This window comes from Elgaria multicarinata, chromosome 3, assembly GCF_023053635.1.
Source record: "Elgaria multicarinata webbii isolate HBS135686 ecotype San Diego chromosome 3, rElgMul1.1.pri, whole genome shotgun sequence".
Lineage (NCBI taxonomy): Eukaryota > Metazoa > Chordata > Lepidosauria > Squamata > Anguidae > Elgaria > Elgaria multicarinata.
In genome coordinates, this window is record NC_086173.1 from 45977727 (window position 1) to 45995486 (window position 17760).

Here is a 17760-nt window from a genome sequence, read left to right on the forward strand (position 1 = left end):
ATTTCCCCAGCAGCAGTTAGATTATCTTCACTGCTGAGTCTCCTGTAGCACTTCAGTTTGCAGTTTGACTGCAGATGCAAAAGACAACACAAAACTGCAAGTGACAAGAGTCTCAGTGGTACAGATCCCCGACCCCATTTTGGCAGCTGCTGTTACTGGAAACCATACGCTGACATCACACTGTGTAAATAACTATGCAGCACTGAGTGTTCTGCATTGCAGCTTAGGGGACCTTGATCCCCAACTGGACAGAGTAGATATGAAAATCTTTTACGAATGTGCTAACATCTACATTGTAAGGCAAGTGCAAGGGTGCTTTAAAAGACTGAAACATGAGAAATACAATATTGTTTTGGTCATAGAACCAGGAGCTTTCAAATAGCACTGACCTGCAGGACCAAACTGGCGCCAGGCTGCCTAACCTAGCTTGTTTCTGCAGCATGGGACGCAAAAAACACTGCACCAGGCAGGATAAGTAGACAATAATTCCAGTGGAAGCGGAGTTCAGGGAGGGGTGGGAATTAATCTAGCTTTGTAGTTCATGGAGTGCCCCCTCCTGCCTAGTTAATTAGCAAAGAGCTATAATCAGGCAGGACAGATGCTCAAACAACAGGTGGTGGTGCTCTCCGAGGGTAGCACAGGGTCCTTTCTTGGCAGCCATCTTTACATGGTGAAAAATGTGTACATGATCACTTGGGCCACTTGATGATGGTGCAGGATGATTGCCCCACCGCATTAGATCTGCCTTTCTTTCATTCTTCCCCTTGAGGATAGGCAAGATGCATGTGTAGAGATCTGGACTATTCATTAAAATTACAAAGGCACGGCTTTTGGAGTCCAGCTCTGCTAAGCCTAAGCACAGAAGGCTACCCAGTGAAAAGCCCAGCACAACGCAAGGAAGGATGTTTAGCCGATGAGATACCCAGGAAGATCTTAAAAGAGACAATTTGGTCCACTTCATGTGCTGTTCTGGATGCAGAGCTATGCAGGACATGTGTCATATATTTCGTGAGGGATTTAGGGGTTGCTAGACATCACCATCTTGTGGCCTGGGCAGTACCAAAGCTTTTTGTGACAACCACTGAAGTCCACAGGTTCAGTTTATTCAAATCCGTATGTTCTGACTGTGCAGACTAGAAGTAATTCTAACTGGCATAAAGGACATTGCGAAGGTAGCAAGGTTTATCCTCCTCACACTAGCTTTCCTGGCGTATCGCCATCTTTAGAAGATTTTGAGCATAGTCTATAACAGTACAGGTGAAGAATGCAGGGCCTGGGTCATAGTTCTATCTAGTTCTCCATTCAGAATAGAGACAGCATGTAATCTTCAAGATACTTTTCACTCCAAGGCCGAGTATCTCTTCTGTTTCTAGAGAGCAAAAAATAAAATAAGTGTGCCAACATCTGCTTTTCAAGCAGGAGGCTGAAATTCAGTCTAACTACAAAAATAGAATTGTGGGGAAAACATGCACGTTTTACAAGGAGACCATAGAAATGCAACACAGATGAAACTGAAATAAATGGTGCGAAGTACCCGCCGTCGCCCAACATCCCTGGGATCAGCTGATGAGAGGAGCTGAACGATCATTAGTCACCGTTGGTTTGAGCTGGACATTGGCAAAAGGATTCCTGCAAAGAGAAAGAAAGGCCCAGCTTTAGTGGGAACTCCATGGCCTGCACCAACAGATAACAGAAGAATGAGACGCAGAGATGACAAAAGCACCGAACAATGTTCACTAGAAACATAGCTCCCATTGCAACCAAGACAACATCAATTTGTACAAAAAACAAACAAGAAACTTTCAAACGGTGGTTTTGCTTGGAAAATATCTTTGGCCTAAGTGGCCAAGCCTTAATGACAAATTATTTCAATGGTTGCCTCCAGGATGATTTCCACTCCTGATTTGGAATATGTAAAGGCTACTGGGAACAAGGACAGATGAATAGACATCGCTTTGTCTCATGCAGAAAGCAACACACACACACACACACACACACACACACACCTGTAAAGTGAAAGCTTCTCTTGCGTTCTGGCAGGGGGGGTGGCTCAAGAATTGGAGCACATGTTGCAGTTGCCATGGGGATTCCACCAAAATGGCCCTTTCCCCTCATGAAAACAAACAAACAAATGAAAAGAGACCAAGCCTCTTCCTGAACGGTATTCGTCGTGCTCCCAAGGAAGGTTGTAACCAAAAGACCACAAACCTCTCGTTCTTTTACAAGGACATTTTACGGTTCATTAAAAAACACACCTGTTTTTCAGCACTGTTTGAGGCTTTGCCTCTCTTGTCTGTTTCCTTGTATTTAGTGCTGCCATCCTCCCCCGTCCCCTCTTGGCAAAAATGATCTATGAAGAGAGACTGAAAGAACTGGGCATGTTTAGCCTGGAGAAGAGAAGATTGAGGGGAGACATGATAGCACTCTTCAAATACTTGAAAGGTTGTAACACATAGGAGGGCCAGGATCTCTTCTCGATCCTCCCAGAGTGCAGGACACGGAATAACGGGCTCAAGTTAAAGGAAGCCAGATTCCGGCTGGACATCAGGAAAAACTTCCTGACTGTTAGAGCAGTGCGACAATGGAATCAGTTACCTAGGGAGGCTCTCCCACACTAGAGGCCTTCAAGAGGCAGCTGGACAAGCATCTGTCGGGGATGCTTTAGGGTGGATTCCTGCATTGAGCAGGGGGTTGGACTCGATGGCCTTGTAGGCCCCTTCCAACTCTGCTATTCTATGATTCTGTGATCTCCACCCTAACTGTAATCTGCAAGGGTCTTGGACCATAAGCTTGTCAGTCTCCACCATCTTAGGGGCTTGTAGATTCACAACAGGTTGGCTCCAATGCACATGGTCAATATCCTCTAAATTACTTAGCTGGGTGGGGATGGTTCCCTATGAGGAGAAAAAATTATGGCATTCCCATGGCAATTGCGGCAAGCTCTGGATGCAAGTTGAGAGGCAGGAAAAATGCAAGCTGCTAACAGTCCACAGACTCAGGTAAACAAAGACAGCTAGGAAACTTACTATGCATACCTTCAAGACCCAGGCTGGTATTAAAAGTCACAGATTGAATTATATAAATTAATTTTAGTCCTATTTTAATATCAGTTCCTTCCCCTGAGAATCAGTGCTTTGAGATTTTAGAGCAACCAACAAAACAGAGCTCTCCCATGAATGTTTCTGATGTTCAGGCATGAATGCCGATGTTTATATAGTTAAAACAGCACTGCTCACTTACAAAAGGGATGTTTCAGCAGGCTCAGCAGAGCCTCCAGGTTTGCAAAAGTACATAAAATCTGGTTTAAAAAACCCTAAAGGGGGAGGAAGATTCCTGCCACAACTCAGTGTGCTCAGTGGTTATAGAATCCTGTCTTGATTTTGGGAAGGGGGAGGGAGAGAATGGAGAATAGGGGTGTGTGTGTGCGGGGGGAATGGAATGGAGTATCATGGAAAAGGGCATGGCTGACTGTCTGGAATCCTGGACAGGAGCACTCTACACTGCAACATTTTGTTGCAAGTCCCACTTGTTCTTCCATACATTCAAGCCATCTGTAAATATACAGTTATGTTCCCTCGTGGAAAACAGACTTTAAATGGTTTTTCTACCAATTTTATGGCACTCATTTGAGGAAAGATTAAACAGCATGTTGACTATGGTGAATAAAAAGAAAACTGGTCACGAGGAGTCAACTTTTGTGTGCTGGAGGAAGCTGCTTTAGGACTGTAGAGTTACTTTCTAGGTCTCCAGAGCAACTGGGCTATTTTCAGACTATGATACTCTCACTTCTCCTGGCACCCCCTCCCCAGCAAAAGGTCACATTTTATTGATATTTACGTTGCACCCACATGCACAGCATTGCTTCCTCCAGAACATCTTGCATCTATTCAGGGCAAGCTGCTGCTCCCCAAATACTTGTTAACAAGTAACTACTATGGGCCTACTACACTCTCAGGTGCAGACTACTCCATCATGGACAAATCTCAAGTCTGGCTAAAGTCACAAGGTTGGTGTGCGGGAGGCATTTCCAGCCAATAGCAAACTGCATTCCTGATCTTTCTTGGCACAGAAAGATCTAAGGGGGCGTTACATCAGCGGCTTGTCAACAGGCAACAATTTGCAGAGCACAGCTCAACAACAGAGAAATGGTGCTTGAAGTCTGTCCAGACCTATTGGGTTTAGGCCAAGGAGAACAGATTTCGGATCCTACCACCTTCTCTCTTAAGTCAACAGCCATTCTGCTTTATCTTTAAGATATACATCCCATGTAAGTCACAGCCAATGAGCAACACACACACACTTTGACAATGATTAACCCCCTTTTATTGAAACCAGCCTTTTGCTCCATAGGGGGTTTGCAGGATGTTCTTTTCTCTCCCCAACCAGTATGTTGCAGGATACAAACAGACAGAATGTGCCTGAAAATAAGTAACAATTTACACTCACCGTCTCCATGTCACAGCTTGGCACTAAAGGGCCACTTCTTACCGTCTTAGATGATGGAGTGCTATTGGAAGTCACTCCCCAGACCTAAATGGGGAGTCTTTAGCACAACCTCCCTCTTTGAGCTTTTCTACATGAGGCTGTTAATCACTCTATATACTTTCAGTTTTGCTGCAGAATTGAGATCCAAGCTCTACACAAAGAGCTTTTGCTTTCCTGGGGGGATTCCTCACGTCGTACTGAGGGCGCTTCCATGCGCCCCCAGTGCGCACCCAAAGCGATCGTGTAGCTTGCCTGGAAGAGACGAGGAAGAGGCGTCCTTGCTGCCGCCGCCGCCGCCACCCACCTACCTCCTCGCCGGCCGGGGCGGAGAGCTTGGCGGAAGAAGGCGGAGCTCTCCGACCCAGCCGGCGAGGAGGTAGGTGGGTGGCAGTGGCGGCGGCAGCAAGGACGCCTCTTCCTCGTCTCTTCGAACAGGCAAGCTACACGATCGCTTTGGGTGCGCACTGGGGGCGCATGGAAACGCCCTCAGTACGACGTGTGGAATCCCCCCTGCTTTTGTGCTTCTTAACCTCTAGGTCAGAGCTTTCCAAACTGTGTGTTGCGACACGTTAGTGTGTCAGCTGCAGTGTGTAGGCGTGTAATGCGAACGTAACGAGAAACCTCTGAATCTATGTGAAATAAGCACTACCAACTTGCATGCATTTTTATGCAGCAAAGGTGCCTATTTGCATGGTGCGCTAGTATATTCCCCTTCCGTCATTTCAGTGTATGCACACCACGGTCGAGGGATCATACAGGTATTGCGCATGCGCAATATGCATAATGGGGTCGAAACAGCTGATTCCGCATCACTTCCAGTGACGCGGCTGCACCTGAAGTGACGCATTCGAGAAATTCCATGGGTCCAGTTTTTTGATAGCATACCGTCTCAACCACCGCTCGATTGCAGCTCGACAAAATTGGTTCAATGTGAAAAGTCTTGGAAATGTATATTATTATCCTGCAAATCATATATTTTTAAAAATATAAATGAAAAATTTTCATGAGATATGTTGTGTCCCCATACATTTTGTTATTACAATTTATGTATGGGTCCGTATCTCTTATAAGGGGTTAGTTTAACCTTCGGTTTGCTAGTAAAACTGAATTACTGTGTCGAGAAATGATGCATGTCTAAAAAGTGTGTCATCAACATGAAAAGTTTGGAAAGCTCTGCTCTAAGTGGCACTGTACTATCATGGAGTTTCACAAGTAGGCAACACTTTTTCTTTCACTTTCAGAAATGATACCCCATTTTCCCCGCTCTACAAAAATATGGGAAAGTACTGTTAAAAAACAGAAGCAAAATTGGAGGATCATGATGTTGTCTAAAGATCCCATAAACAACCACACATAAAAAGTCCTAAGTGCACATCAAATGTCTGATGTACATAGAAATAATTCCAGTATTGATGCTTGCCAGAGAAACACATAACCACACTTTTCCCATGGCAAGAGCAAAACTGTAAGGCAAACGGCTGACTGAAAGCAGAGTTATTGCCCAATTATCTAGCAAAGGATCAAATTGGTTGGATAGTAATGCAATACATTGTCTGTTACCTCAGAGGAAAAAAGCTCAGAGCTTAATGTAATAGACAATTTTTTCCAGGAAATAGGGACTGTTCTTTTGCCTAGTCCTTTCAGCCACCAATGCCTATGTCTGCCTACTTTTTTCATATCTATGTTCTGAACCCAAGTCTCGCACCAGTCTTCCCTGTTGTTATTGCCACGATTGTCCTGAAGCAGCAGCCCATATTTGTAGTTTTTATACAATACGACTGCAACACAGAGACAGAGGGCATACCAATACACATGTTCTAGTCTGGATTCAGAAGGCATCAGGCCATGGGATGGCCAGAGGATGGAGCAGATTGCACTAAGTCAGGGGTGGACAACCTGTGGTCCCCCAAGTGTTTTGGCCTACAACTCTTATCAGCCCTAGCCAGCATAGCCAATGGTGCGGGATCATGGGAGTTGTAGGCAGAAACATCTGGTGAGCCACAAGTTGCCTACTCCTGTTCTAAATGTTCACCCAAATAGATGGAGAAAGACACAGAACAGCAAATTAATCTGCCTGCTCTCAAACAAAACTTTGTTTATATTATGAAAACCCAGTGTCCAACTACCAATCAGCCCTTTCCAACATAAAGACAAGGACCCACATAGTAATGGGTTATTTCTTCCTTTGAGCTTCAAGTACACAATCAATTTGTCAACCATGGCCATATCCATGTGGTGACAAATGTCAAAATGCTGCACTTCTGAAAAGACACAATTAGAAATCCAGCATTAAGAGATAGACCTCTAACAGCTTGGGACCAGACCTATGAACACCATGCACCATCCCCCACTCCCCAGGGCAAAAGTGCCCAAACAGGGAGAGAGCATTTGGCTCCTTTAAAAAAAGTCCAAATGCATTTCTAAGGAAGGCTCAAGTAATTGGTGGATGGGAAGACCTGGTCCTAATCTACACCAAGCTGGCTATTGAACTATAAAAGCAGTTTATATAAGGCAGGAGCCACACCAAGCAGGATATAGCAGTATGAAAGTGGTATGTGGTATGTGTCAATGGGCCCCAACAGTTGTCAGTGCACTTCAATACCGCTATAAAGCAGTAGTGTGGCTCCTGCCTTTTATATACCACTTGTATACTGCTTTCATAGTGCTGCATTCTGCTTGGTGTAGATTAGGCCCTAGAAACCAGAATGGCTGAAGAGAGAAGAAAATTCCTGCAGGAGGGATTCCAGAGCAGGAAAACAGAACTTTGCTAATATCTTCTTTCATCCGAATCCCTGAAAGCACCCAGAGGTCTGCTCTTTATTCAAAACATTTTTGTACTCTGGTAGAATACTAAAGTACAAAATACGTGCTGTATCAGATGTGAAACACATAGACACATATGCTTTTCCGGTATACATCCATTTAAAATACATAAAAAATTGCTCAAGTGCATTTTAAAAAAGGGACCTGATAAATAAATTTATGTAAACATTTTTCTATTGGTGTATTCTGGGCATACACCAAACTACCAAAAAAAGAAAAAAGGAAAAAAAAGCGCTCCTCTTGTATAAAGTGACCTCAAAGCCTATTCCAAAGACGGACGAAACCTGGGCTTGCTATGCAAGAATGGGCAGGAGGGTCATCCCTCTTTTGGACACTCTTTGCAGCCAGTGCCGATTACTTAAAAGGTCTGCTCAGTTCACAGAAGCAAGATTAATTGTCCTATTTTTAAAGCATGGGCAATTAATATTCCCTACTTAATTAATGCAGAGGCTAAGATCATTTTTCTCCCAGGGGATACTAAAATAGATTCTGGAAGCTGAAAGGAACTTGGGGGGGGGGTATTGAAAATTGTTCACAGTGTGACTCATCAAGGAATAGTTAACTATTTTTGTTATGGCAAATGGGGGGGGGGTAACCCAACCACCTGACAGAAACTCAAGGAAGTCTCTGTACTGCTTCTGAGCTTCAGTGCAGAGTTGGGAGAGGAGGAAGAAGAGGAAAGGGGATAAAGCACACAGACCTATGCATGTCTAGACAGAAAAAAAGTTCCACCACTCCCAGCATCTCCCAGCCAGCCATGCTGGCTGGAGAATCCTGAGAATGGTAGGACGTCTTTCCTCTTTTTCTTAGAGAACAGATTTAGTCCATGGACCTCAGTCAGTTGCTGAAGGAGCAGTAGTCCATTCAACATTACCCAAGGAAATGGGTTTTGCTATATGTCTATTTGTTACATGTTTGTACACGTGTCGGTGCAGCAATCACAGAGCAAAACAGAAAGAGATTACTGAAAGGGGAGCAGTTTTGAAGAAATGCCTGATTATTACCTTATCAGCATAATCCAGAGCATCTCTATATGTATGGGAACTTCCCTGCATGCAAGGATATGCCAACACTACATACAATTCCACACACACATTCTCCCACCCCCATCCTTGAAGCTGCTGTAATACACATGTCTGCTAGCCCAGGGTCTCTTTTTTTTTCACAAAAGCACACACAAAAGCATTTTGGACTGGAGTTCTTATGTTCTAGGACAGGGTCCTAGCATAGAAGCCAAGAAGCCAAACAGGAACAACCAAGAATCCATTGCATTAAAAGAGGAAGAAATCCAGTGACCCGAAGCCCAGCAAAATATCACTACGGCTGAACAAGAGCTTCAAACCACCAGCCTGAAACCAGAAAGACCCCCGGCTGCCCAGGTTTAGAAGTGCCCAATGAAAATCCAAATCCAGGAGTGATGTAGCCCTCCAAAAAGGAAGGGGGATTGAGCGTGGAGACTGAGGGAGGTATTATGCTAGGAGTTGTGCAGGTGTAAGAGTGGATTGCAGAGACGGAAGCATGGGGATTTACTCCAGAGGTCAGCAGAGGAAAAGGAATCCACTTTCCATCAGCCAGAGAAAGGCAATGAAACTCCAATCAGTGGACTGAGTTGCAAGCAAGTGAGCCATGCTCTGAACTGACTGATCATCTGCAGAGAATGGAATTCACCAAGAGAGTGTCCATATCTGTTCCACAGAGGCACTTTTTCCATGGTCAAGGACACCCTCCATCTCCATATTCTGGTTCCAGAATCACCAGTATTTAAAAAGTCAGTCCAGAGCACTCTTAGGAGTGAGGTGTGAGGCAGAGGAAAAGGTGTTGGCACATGGGGGGAAAAAAACCAGTAAACTTACAACTATACACAGTCAGGGGCACATCTCAAAACCTGGCCACTTCAACATCCGTGCTGTAATGGAAAAATAGAGAGGCTGTTTGTAGACTGGTACTTGGCATGCATGTATACTCCAAAAATAATGGGGGGTGGGGAAGCAATTATTTCGAGCAGGAGCTGATGGTGCCCCTCTGATGCATGACATTCAGTTGAGAGTGGTTTCCTGATTAGATGACCGCTGCTCCGGATCGAGGATGCAAGTAAGCCGAGCAAGTTGTGTTTGTTACCTTTGACAATTTTAATTCATTGCCACCAAATGCAGTGACAGAATGACTGTAGGGAGGGAAGGTGAAGTCGAAACTCCTAGATTGGCCAGGGGCTAAGAACCACAACCGGTCTCCCCATAATTAAAGGTCATTCTCTGAACATATCCCCCACTTCTCTTAGATAAACCTGAGAAAACATCTTCAAAGAAGCAGTCACCATTTACTTGGGTCTCAATAACATTCAAATCTCAGTGGCATTTGGAAGAGGAAGTTGGGTGTCTGAGGTGACAAGCCATAATGATCCCACAGTGATAATTTCACAGAGCCTCTGCGTGCCAAAAGCATCAAGCAATCAGACTACCATGTGTGAACTTTGATCACCACGTGGATAACATGGTGAAAAAAACTTAAGTTGGTTGTTCCAATTTTATTTTATATAGTCATTGAGAGGAGGCTGTGCTTACTGTACCCATAGTAACCTCACAATCCTGTACTATAACAAAATTATAGTGACTAGACGTTGAAGTCAGACTACTGGCTCATCGTCTTGAAGCAAGTGCCATGTGGTGAGATTATAAGGTGTCATGATGAAACTACCAATTGCAGGAACAATTGACTAAGCCAAACTCTGAGAATTCAATTAAGCTGCTATAACTCTGTCTTAAACTCTCCTATGGTAAATACCTGGCAAATACCCAATTCAATATTCAGCTGACCTAGGCCTAATCTACACCAAGCAGGATATTGCACTATGAAAGCGGTATGTAAAAGGCTGGAGGCACAACAAGCAGGATACAGCACTATGAAAGAGGTATATAGTATGTGTCAATGGCCCCCAACAGTTGTCAGTGCACTTCAATACCTCTATAAAGCAGTAGTGTGGCTCCTGCCTTTTATATACCACTTTCATACTGCTTTCATAGTGCAGTATCCTGCTTGCTGTAGATTAGGCCCAAACTGATTTGCTGGAGAGAATCTTCTGCTGGATTTTGGAGACCAGAGTCAAAAAACCCAGGACAGCTATAGATGACCTGTGTGGTCTTAACAAGTTGTTCTCTTAGCCTCAGCTCTTCATCTGTAAAATGAGGATAACAATGACCTGCTCTCTACTACTGTTGAAATGCTTACTGTGAATTGCTGCAAAGCACTCTGTGCATTCACAAGACCTTAACAGGGACAGGATGGAAATAGGAGAAAAGGTTGCTGTAGGTGGGGATACAAGGTCCTTCAGCATTACTAATGCATGGGAAATGTCTGGCAACATACACTTCAACGACTGCATAATTTGTCCAGGATAAAGGCAGTAAAAAGAAAAAAACCTGAAGAAAATCACCCAAACCCAACTCAATGGAGGAAATCAAACTTTTATTCAATCATCTCAGTACAGGGCACATTTCTTTTTGCCTTTTTTTTTTTGGTTTTGATTTTTTGCTTAACTTTTCTTTAAAAAAGAAAAAGAAAGAAACACAACTCCCCCCCCATCCAGCACTTTTACAGTCGTCACACAAGTTTTGCGTATTTTTTTGTTTTATGTTTTGCTGTTTTCTACATTCATTCTTTACTACAGAATACCCTGGATGTAAAAGTCATTTGAGCAAAGTTATGACAACAATGTAAAGAGGTTCTTATTACATATGCCCCAAAGTCTATTATATAAAACAAATAAAACCTTTGCTATGTGTGTAGAGATAGAACATTTTTTTAATATATATATATATATACATATAGTCAAGCAGCCTCCTATACAGGTCAAATATATTAATTTTTGTTTGTTTCCTTTTTTTAAAAAAAAAATCACATTGGGGTCATAATAGGAATACAACTTTACACTGTAGACTTTCAACCGGAACTGAAAGTGTTAAGTCTTTAACAGGGGCCACGTGACAGACTTCCCAGAATTCAGTGATTGAAGAAGCAATACCAGTAGCCATTAACTCCAATCCTATCGTGTTTGCCTCTGAAGTTAGTCAAGACAAACAAAGAAGATTGACAGCATTTTAGGAAATTTTGCCAAAAATCACAAAGTCCAGACCCCATCCCAACCTCTAAACACTCACAATTCTGCCATACCTCCACATTCTACCAAAAAAGAAACAACGATCAAAAGAAGGAGAGAGAGAAAAGGGGGGAAGGAGAAAAGAAAAGAAAAAGAAACGCACCTCCAAATTTATAAAGAGAAAGTCTTTGGATTGATTTGGCAAGCTGCATAATTCAACAAAATATCCCCCCTCCACCCAGCCCCACTCCAATATCCCCAAGCACTAGCCGTGAGGTAACAGTAACTTCCTGCAGAATATGTGTGAACACACACATACACCTTTGAAAAATGAATATTGGGTTGGTGCTCTGTTTAATTAGCTGTCTCAGGTTAACAGTCCAATCCTCACAGAGAACCAGCCACTGTTCTCCATATCTCCCAATTCTCCACAGTCCTTAAAGCATCCCCTTCAAGAGCAATGGAAGGTGCCTAGGCTCCCTGGCCTCAATAGGCACCTTCCCTTTCGACACAGAAAACTGGCGTCGTGGTAACGTTCAAAAAAGGATAGTTGAAATAACAGTACGTACACCATAGGCCATGCATATTTGTTTCCAGATTATTATTTTTTATAAGGAAAAAAGGTCTCCATTTATGTTGCTATTAATGTGAAGCTCACATTAAAGCCTCTGAAAAGGGATAGTGCATTTAAAAAAAAAAAAACCCAAAAGAAAACAAAAACATTTACATAAGAGAGAGAGAGAGAGAGAGAGAGAGAGAGAGAGAGAGAGAGAGATATGCAGGATTTCTATGAAGTTTTTTTAAAACGTAAATTGCATCCAGGCTGCAGCTGCTGCAAAAACTAAATATTCCCTATGTTGATATTTTCTGCTAAAAAGAAGAAGAAAGGTGTTTGCAAACTTCAGGGAGTACCAGGGAAGGTGGGGGCATAGCAGCACCATGGGTTCCCTTAATGATCACAAGAATTAGAAATCCAAGAATAGGGAAGAGTGATTTTTTCTTTTCTTTTTAAAATGAGGATAGGTGGGAGGAAATTGCAAAGAAGAGAGAGAGAGAGAGAGAGAGAGAGAGAGAGAGAGAGAGAGAGAAAGAAAGAAAGAAAGAAAGAAAGGGGTGGGGGGACAGGGAAGCAGAAAATTCTTCCAAGCAGCAGCTGCCATTTCTAGTCAAGGCTCCTTCTCTCACACTGTAGATACCAAAGTGCCACTGCCGCTGTGGAATAGAAAGAAAAAGCACAGAATACTGCCAAACCGCACTTCACCACAAAGAAAGAAAGAACGAAAGAAAGAAAGAGAGAAACAGAAAGAGAAGAAAAGCATCTGATGGACAACCAAACAGTAACACATCTGGAGCGCAATGCAGTATCCCTTTGCTCTGGAAGCTGGGGGTGGGGTGGGGAGCAGAAAGGGAGAGTAGAGGAAGACGTTATGGGACTACCCTTTGCACTTCTGAGCTTTGGGTACTGCTTGCAAAGGCAGCTCTATCCTACCTACATCCCGTGGCAGCATCCACTCCGTTAGAGGTATGCTGTAGGGTGGATTCCTGCATTGAGCAGGGGGTTGGACTCGATGGCCTTTTACGCCCCTTCCAACTCTACTATTCTATGATTCTATAAGTGGTCACAATACTGGGAGAAGGTCAAGGTGAAGACCATTAGCTTTTAGTTCGCTATTCTATGATATCTTGGTTGGTCCAATATTGCCTGACCACAGGCTTTTGAATGTTCTTGTACTATAACCATATTCAGGCATGTTCCTTGGAGGGAACACTTTTCACATAGGCCCTGGGTTCAGATCTAATGCTTCCTGGTCCAACAAACTACGACAACTGCTCCCTCCTCTCCCTTCCTTCCTCCTCTTATGTGCCCAGTTGCTCCCTAAAAACCAGGACTGCAAACCATAGTTTGATCCTGGTTTGTAAGCAGCGCTTAAACCACAGTTTGGACATCATGGGAAGTCTGTAGTTTAAAAAACCACGAAGTCGACCCCGCAGGAGGGCAATGCAAGAGGAGGAAAGAAGGGAGTATATGAATTCATTGCTCATTTCTGCTTCAACGAATTGTAGTTTGTTGGACTGGAAACATCACATTTTAATTGAGCCATAGACTGACTGGCAGCAGCTCTCCAGGGTTTCAGGCAGGAGTTTTGCCTTACCTACCTGCTGATACCAGGGATTTATTTATTTACTGCATTTATATACCACCCATATAGCTGAAGCTCTCTGGGTGGTTTACAAAAGTTTAAAACAGTAAACATTAAAAACAAATATACAAAGTTTAAAAACATGAAAAGCATAAAAACAGCAGCATCCTTATAAAAGCAGCTATTCTGGGGTCCATTAAAACAAACAGCTCACGTTGTTAAATGCTGTTAAATGCCTGGGAGAAGAGAAAGGACTTAACCTGGCACAGAAAAGATAACAATGTTGGCACCAGGCGAGCCTCGTCGGGGAGATCATTGAACCTGGGCCCTTCTATGCGCAACACACATGTTCTACTTCTAAGCTACAGCCTCTCTTTAATCTACAGCACACCCAACATTCTCATGTCCAAGCATAGTATTGGGAAAATCCGTAGTGGTGGACAAGCTGTCTCTCATTACTAATCTTCTCGTTGAAGAGGCCACCTTCACTACTCTAGGTTAAGTTCTCCCTATGAAGGTCTTAAAATAAGTCCCATAAACCTAAAAGTAAAAGAACTACTTATGCCTTGCACTGGAAGGTAGAGGACTCTTCAGACCTGGAACTCACAGTTTCCAGTGTGCTCAGGCTTGTGCCTGGGTTGGTAGTAGTTGCATGCAATCTTCTATCCAGAGATACTGCAGCCTCCCTTATTGACATTCATTTTTTATATCTGCACTGGGCTTCAAAATGCAAACTCTTACCTGCTTGAGGATCTTGTCCCATAGTCATCCAGACCCTATGGATAAGAAGGAAAAAGAAAGCCAGAATGTCAATGATCAGAAGACACTGTATTAGTCAAAACATGTCAGTGGAAGATAAACAATTGACCCAACAGTTTTCAGACTCATAGTCAAAGCATTTGGTCTCAAAATGGATTAGCTTCTGAAGCTGTACGGACCTCAGTCAATGGTGAAGGCGTACGCTCTTTTCACCAGAATGTGACTTTAGATTTAAAAAATTGTATCGATTAGAGAATAAAAAACTGAGCTCTGTCACTCAACTCTGCTTTGGGACAGGAGAGGTCTCCAACATAAGACATGCAGTGCAGAAAGTTGAGGTGGGGCTGCGTGAAATGTTAGACATGCTTGGAAAGACTCTGCAGGAAACAAATCCCCAAAGAGATAGCATTGCAGGTGGGCAGAGGGCGCAGTATCCCCCATCTCTTTTGAGCATCATCCTCTCTCCTATTAAATAAATGCCAAAGAGATGGTTCATGGCATCAGTGGAACACATGAAACAGGGACAGTGGTGCAGGAAGGAATGCATCCTGTCGGTTTCATCTCCATGCTCTGATGTGTACAGAGAGGGAAAAGAAAACTACAAGCGCTTATTTTTCTTGCTCGCATGGGTGGGCGGGTAAAGTCAAACCACAAGAGTAGAGGTGATGATAACACTTCAAAATCCCACCATCCTATATGGGGAACTTGGATAGTTCTAGGGGATTTCTTCCATTCTGAACAAACGAGTAGTCCTGCTCAAGCTTTGTGGAGAAGAATGTTTGGCTCAGCTTGCTGCAGCAAAGCCAAAAGCTGGCCCAGAACTCTGGATGCACCCTGGAGCAATAATTCCAGTCGCTTTCACCTGACCCTTGCTGGCAAATATCTCTTATTCTGAGCAAAAATATCAAGTTTCAAACTTTAGTTTTCAGCTGATTGGGGCTGACAGCCTGTAATTCATATGCTGGGGCCATGCCCAAACAAATTTAAACTCCATAGTCAACTCTTAACTGAGTCACGTTTCATTCAGGATTAGTGACGAAACACATTCGCAGTCATAACTAGCTCTCACATATCTGTGATTAGGGAAGAGGGCTTCCAAGACTTAAGCTTCCATATCACTCATTTAAGAAACCAAATACTTCCCCTATTGTAGCCAAACAACAAAACTACTATTCTTCTTCAGCTTATTCATTCAAAGCAGACCCTCAGATAAACCTTGCAGTTTTGAAAATACCCAAGAAATGGGTGGACTACTGCAGATTTTGATTTTGGGCTCCTTGATCTCGGAAAGTTTCAACTGGTTTAACCTCCCAACAACCTTTGTTCCAACGTAAGTACTTTTGGACTGCAATATCATCCCCAATTTGCCACTCCTGATTTCATTTAATATTTATATGCTACTTTTCCAACTGCAAAGTTGAGCTCAAAGTAGCTCATAACAATAATAATACCTCTTTCATAGGATTCCATTGCAAAACTTGACTGCTAACAAGTGAGTCCTGTTGCCTTCTAGTCTAGACATTCCTTTCCAGTGTATCAGCTAGATTTATTTTCCCTCCACCCACCCACCCACCCACTCAAGCTTTTTACTCACTTTTACAGTCACTCCAGTTTGGTTGGAGCTAGTCTTCCCGTCTCTCAAAACTTTACAGTCTAAAGACTGTTCCGGGTCCAAAGTAACAGAATTTGAGAGGAGGAAAAATAAGCTTTGTTGATCTGTGTTTCTGGTGGAAGATACTCATAGAACAGCCAAATGTTACCAGTTGGGTATTTACGTTGCTGTTTTACTGCCACTCTTTGTGCCTCACCCATTATTAATTTGCCAATTGGTTGGGTTTTTTTCTCCATTAATTTTTCCTTCTGCTTTAATTTTTAAAAGGAACAATCCAATACACACCCTTCTTTGGAAGGATGAGGATGGAAAAGGAAGGAGAGAGCGGTCAGCAGACACATGCTAGGTAAGCCACAAAGATGTCTTAGGCAGAAAACAGCCCCCAGAAATCCCAATGGAAACATTGTGTTCCTGGGACTTACGGCTGTTGACCTAGGGTAAGGCTGGTAGGAAGCAGGTAGCAGTTGGCAGAGGCCACTGGAATATTCATTAATTGCACAGCTGTAGGGCATAAGGTACTCCTATAAATAATGAACATAAGCACCTGTTGGCAAGTAAACCTCACCTGCTTGCAAAAAGACCTATGTAAGAAAACAGACACTTGGAGAATGTTCACTTCAGCAGTGCCCCAACCAGGACTCCTGTTAGCAAAACGACCTCCCATCCACCCAGTGTGCCGACATAGCTCTGTGCTTTGGGCCCAGCTCTGCTTCTGCTTATCTGGCTACAGAAAACAAGGGCAACTTCATTTTCTGCAGATGTAGCACTTGTAAGAAACCCAAGCCTGCCACGAAAGGAGGCGGGGGCAACTGCGACATCAAGGAGTGCTTTATAGCCCTCCTGTCCTAGCATTCTACTTGGCAGTGGTTTCCAAACAGTTTGCAGGAAACAGGAAATGCTGATCCAGGTTACAGGAGGCGTTATCACCAAACCAGCAAGAGGGGGAAATAATCTAAGTGTATATACCCGCCACCAAGTGGCAATGTAGGGTCTGGAAATCTTGCTTATAGCCCAGTGAACATTCCACAAAGACAAATAACGTGCCCCCAATAGTCGGTAGATTCCATTCTAAGTTAGTACCCTGTCCCCTAAACAGAAATTGTTAGTGCTGTTCAGTTTTTAAAAAGACAGCCTAGCATTCTATTGCTGTGCTTTTATGCCCAGGGTGAGCCCAGCTAAGCTTCTCCCAACCACAGTCACAGGAACCAAGTCAGACCATTTGCCCATCTAGCTCAGTACTGTCTACATCAGAGATGGGCAACGCACTGTCCGCAGGCCACATTAGATCCCCCCCCAGCCATTTTTACAGCCCCCACCACTCTCCAATATACTGCTGAAATTCAGCAGCACAGTGGCAAAAAGCCACAATTTCAGCAGCAATTTTAGCAGCACAGCAGCAATTCTGAGGAGGGGTAAATTCGTCCCTAGACCAGTGGAATTTGCACATCCCTGTTCTACAGCAGCTTTCTAGGATTTCAAACAGGATTCTGTCCTAGTCTTACCTGGAGACATGAAGGATTGAACCTGGGACCTTCTGCCTAGCAAGCATGTGCTCTACCAGTGAACTATGGACGTCCCCACATATATCTTCTTGCAGGACATCTTCCCATTGGAACCCTCTCCTGCATGCTGAAAATTTCTCTCTTGAATCTAACCAGTCAGAACTCTAGAAGTAGACTGCAATTCCATCTCTTTGCTCACTCTTAGCCAATCGGAGCTGCCATGTCGAAATGGCCCTAAAGCGACTTTAATACTCGCAGCTCAGTCTTGTTTAAGCCACTTCTCTGCAGCCATACAGATTTCAACTCTTTAAGCACACAACCAGCTGTTTGTCACCAGAAAAACAC

At 43.5% G+C, this 17760-nt stretch overlaps 1 protein-coding gene across 6 annotated transcripts in view; it reads right to left on the bottom strand.

Annotated features, from left to right (window-relative positions):
- Positions 1 to 1082: 1082 nt before the first annotated feature.
- The window catches only part of BAIAP2 (BAR/IMD domain containing adaptor protein 2), a 141115-nt gene continuing 124437 nt past the window's right edge, over positions 1083 to 17760 (bottom strand). Inside the window, exons 13-16 of one of the 6 annotated variants that reach the window (XM_063120114.1) lie at positions 16336 to 16434; positions 14284 to 14318; positions 9162 to 9214; positions 1083 to 1629 (exon numbers count right to left, since the gene is read on the bottom strand). In XM_063120114.1, the coding sequence (XP_062976184.1) occupies positions 9187 to 9214; positions 14284 to 14318; positions 16336 to 16434 (162 nt within the window). In that variant the 3' untranslated portion in view covers positions 1083 to 1629; positions 9162 to 9186. Of the gene's footprint in view, positions 1630 to 9161; positions 9215 to 12518; positions 12614 to 14283; positions 14319 to 16335; positions 16435 to 17760 lie in introns of those variants that run through there. The other 5 variants (XM_063120117.1, XM_063120112.1, XM_063120113.1 and 2 more) reach the window with 5 other exon arrangements.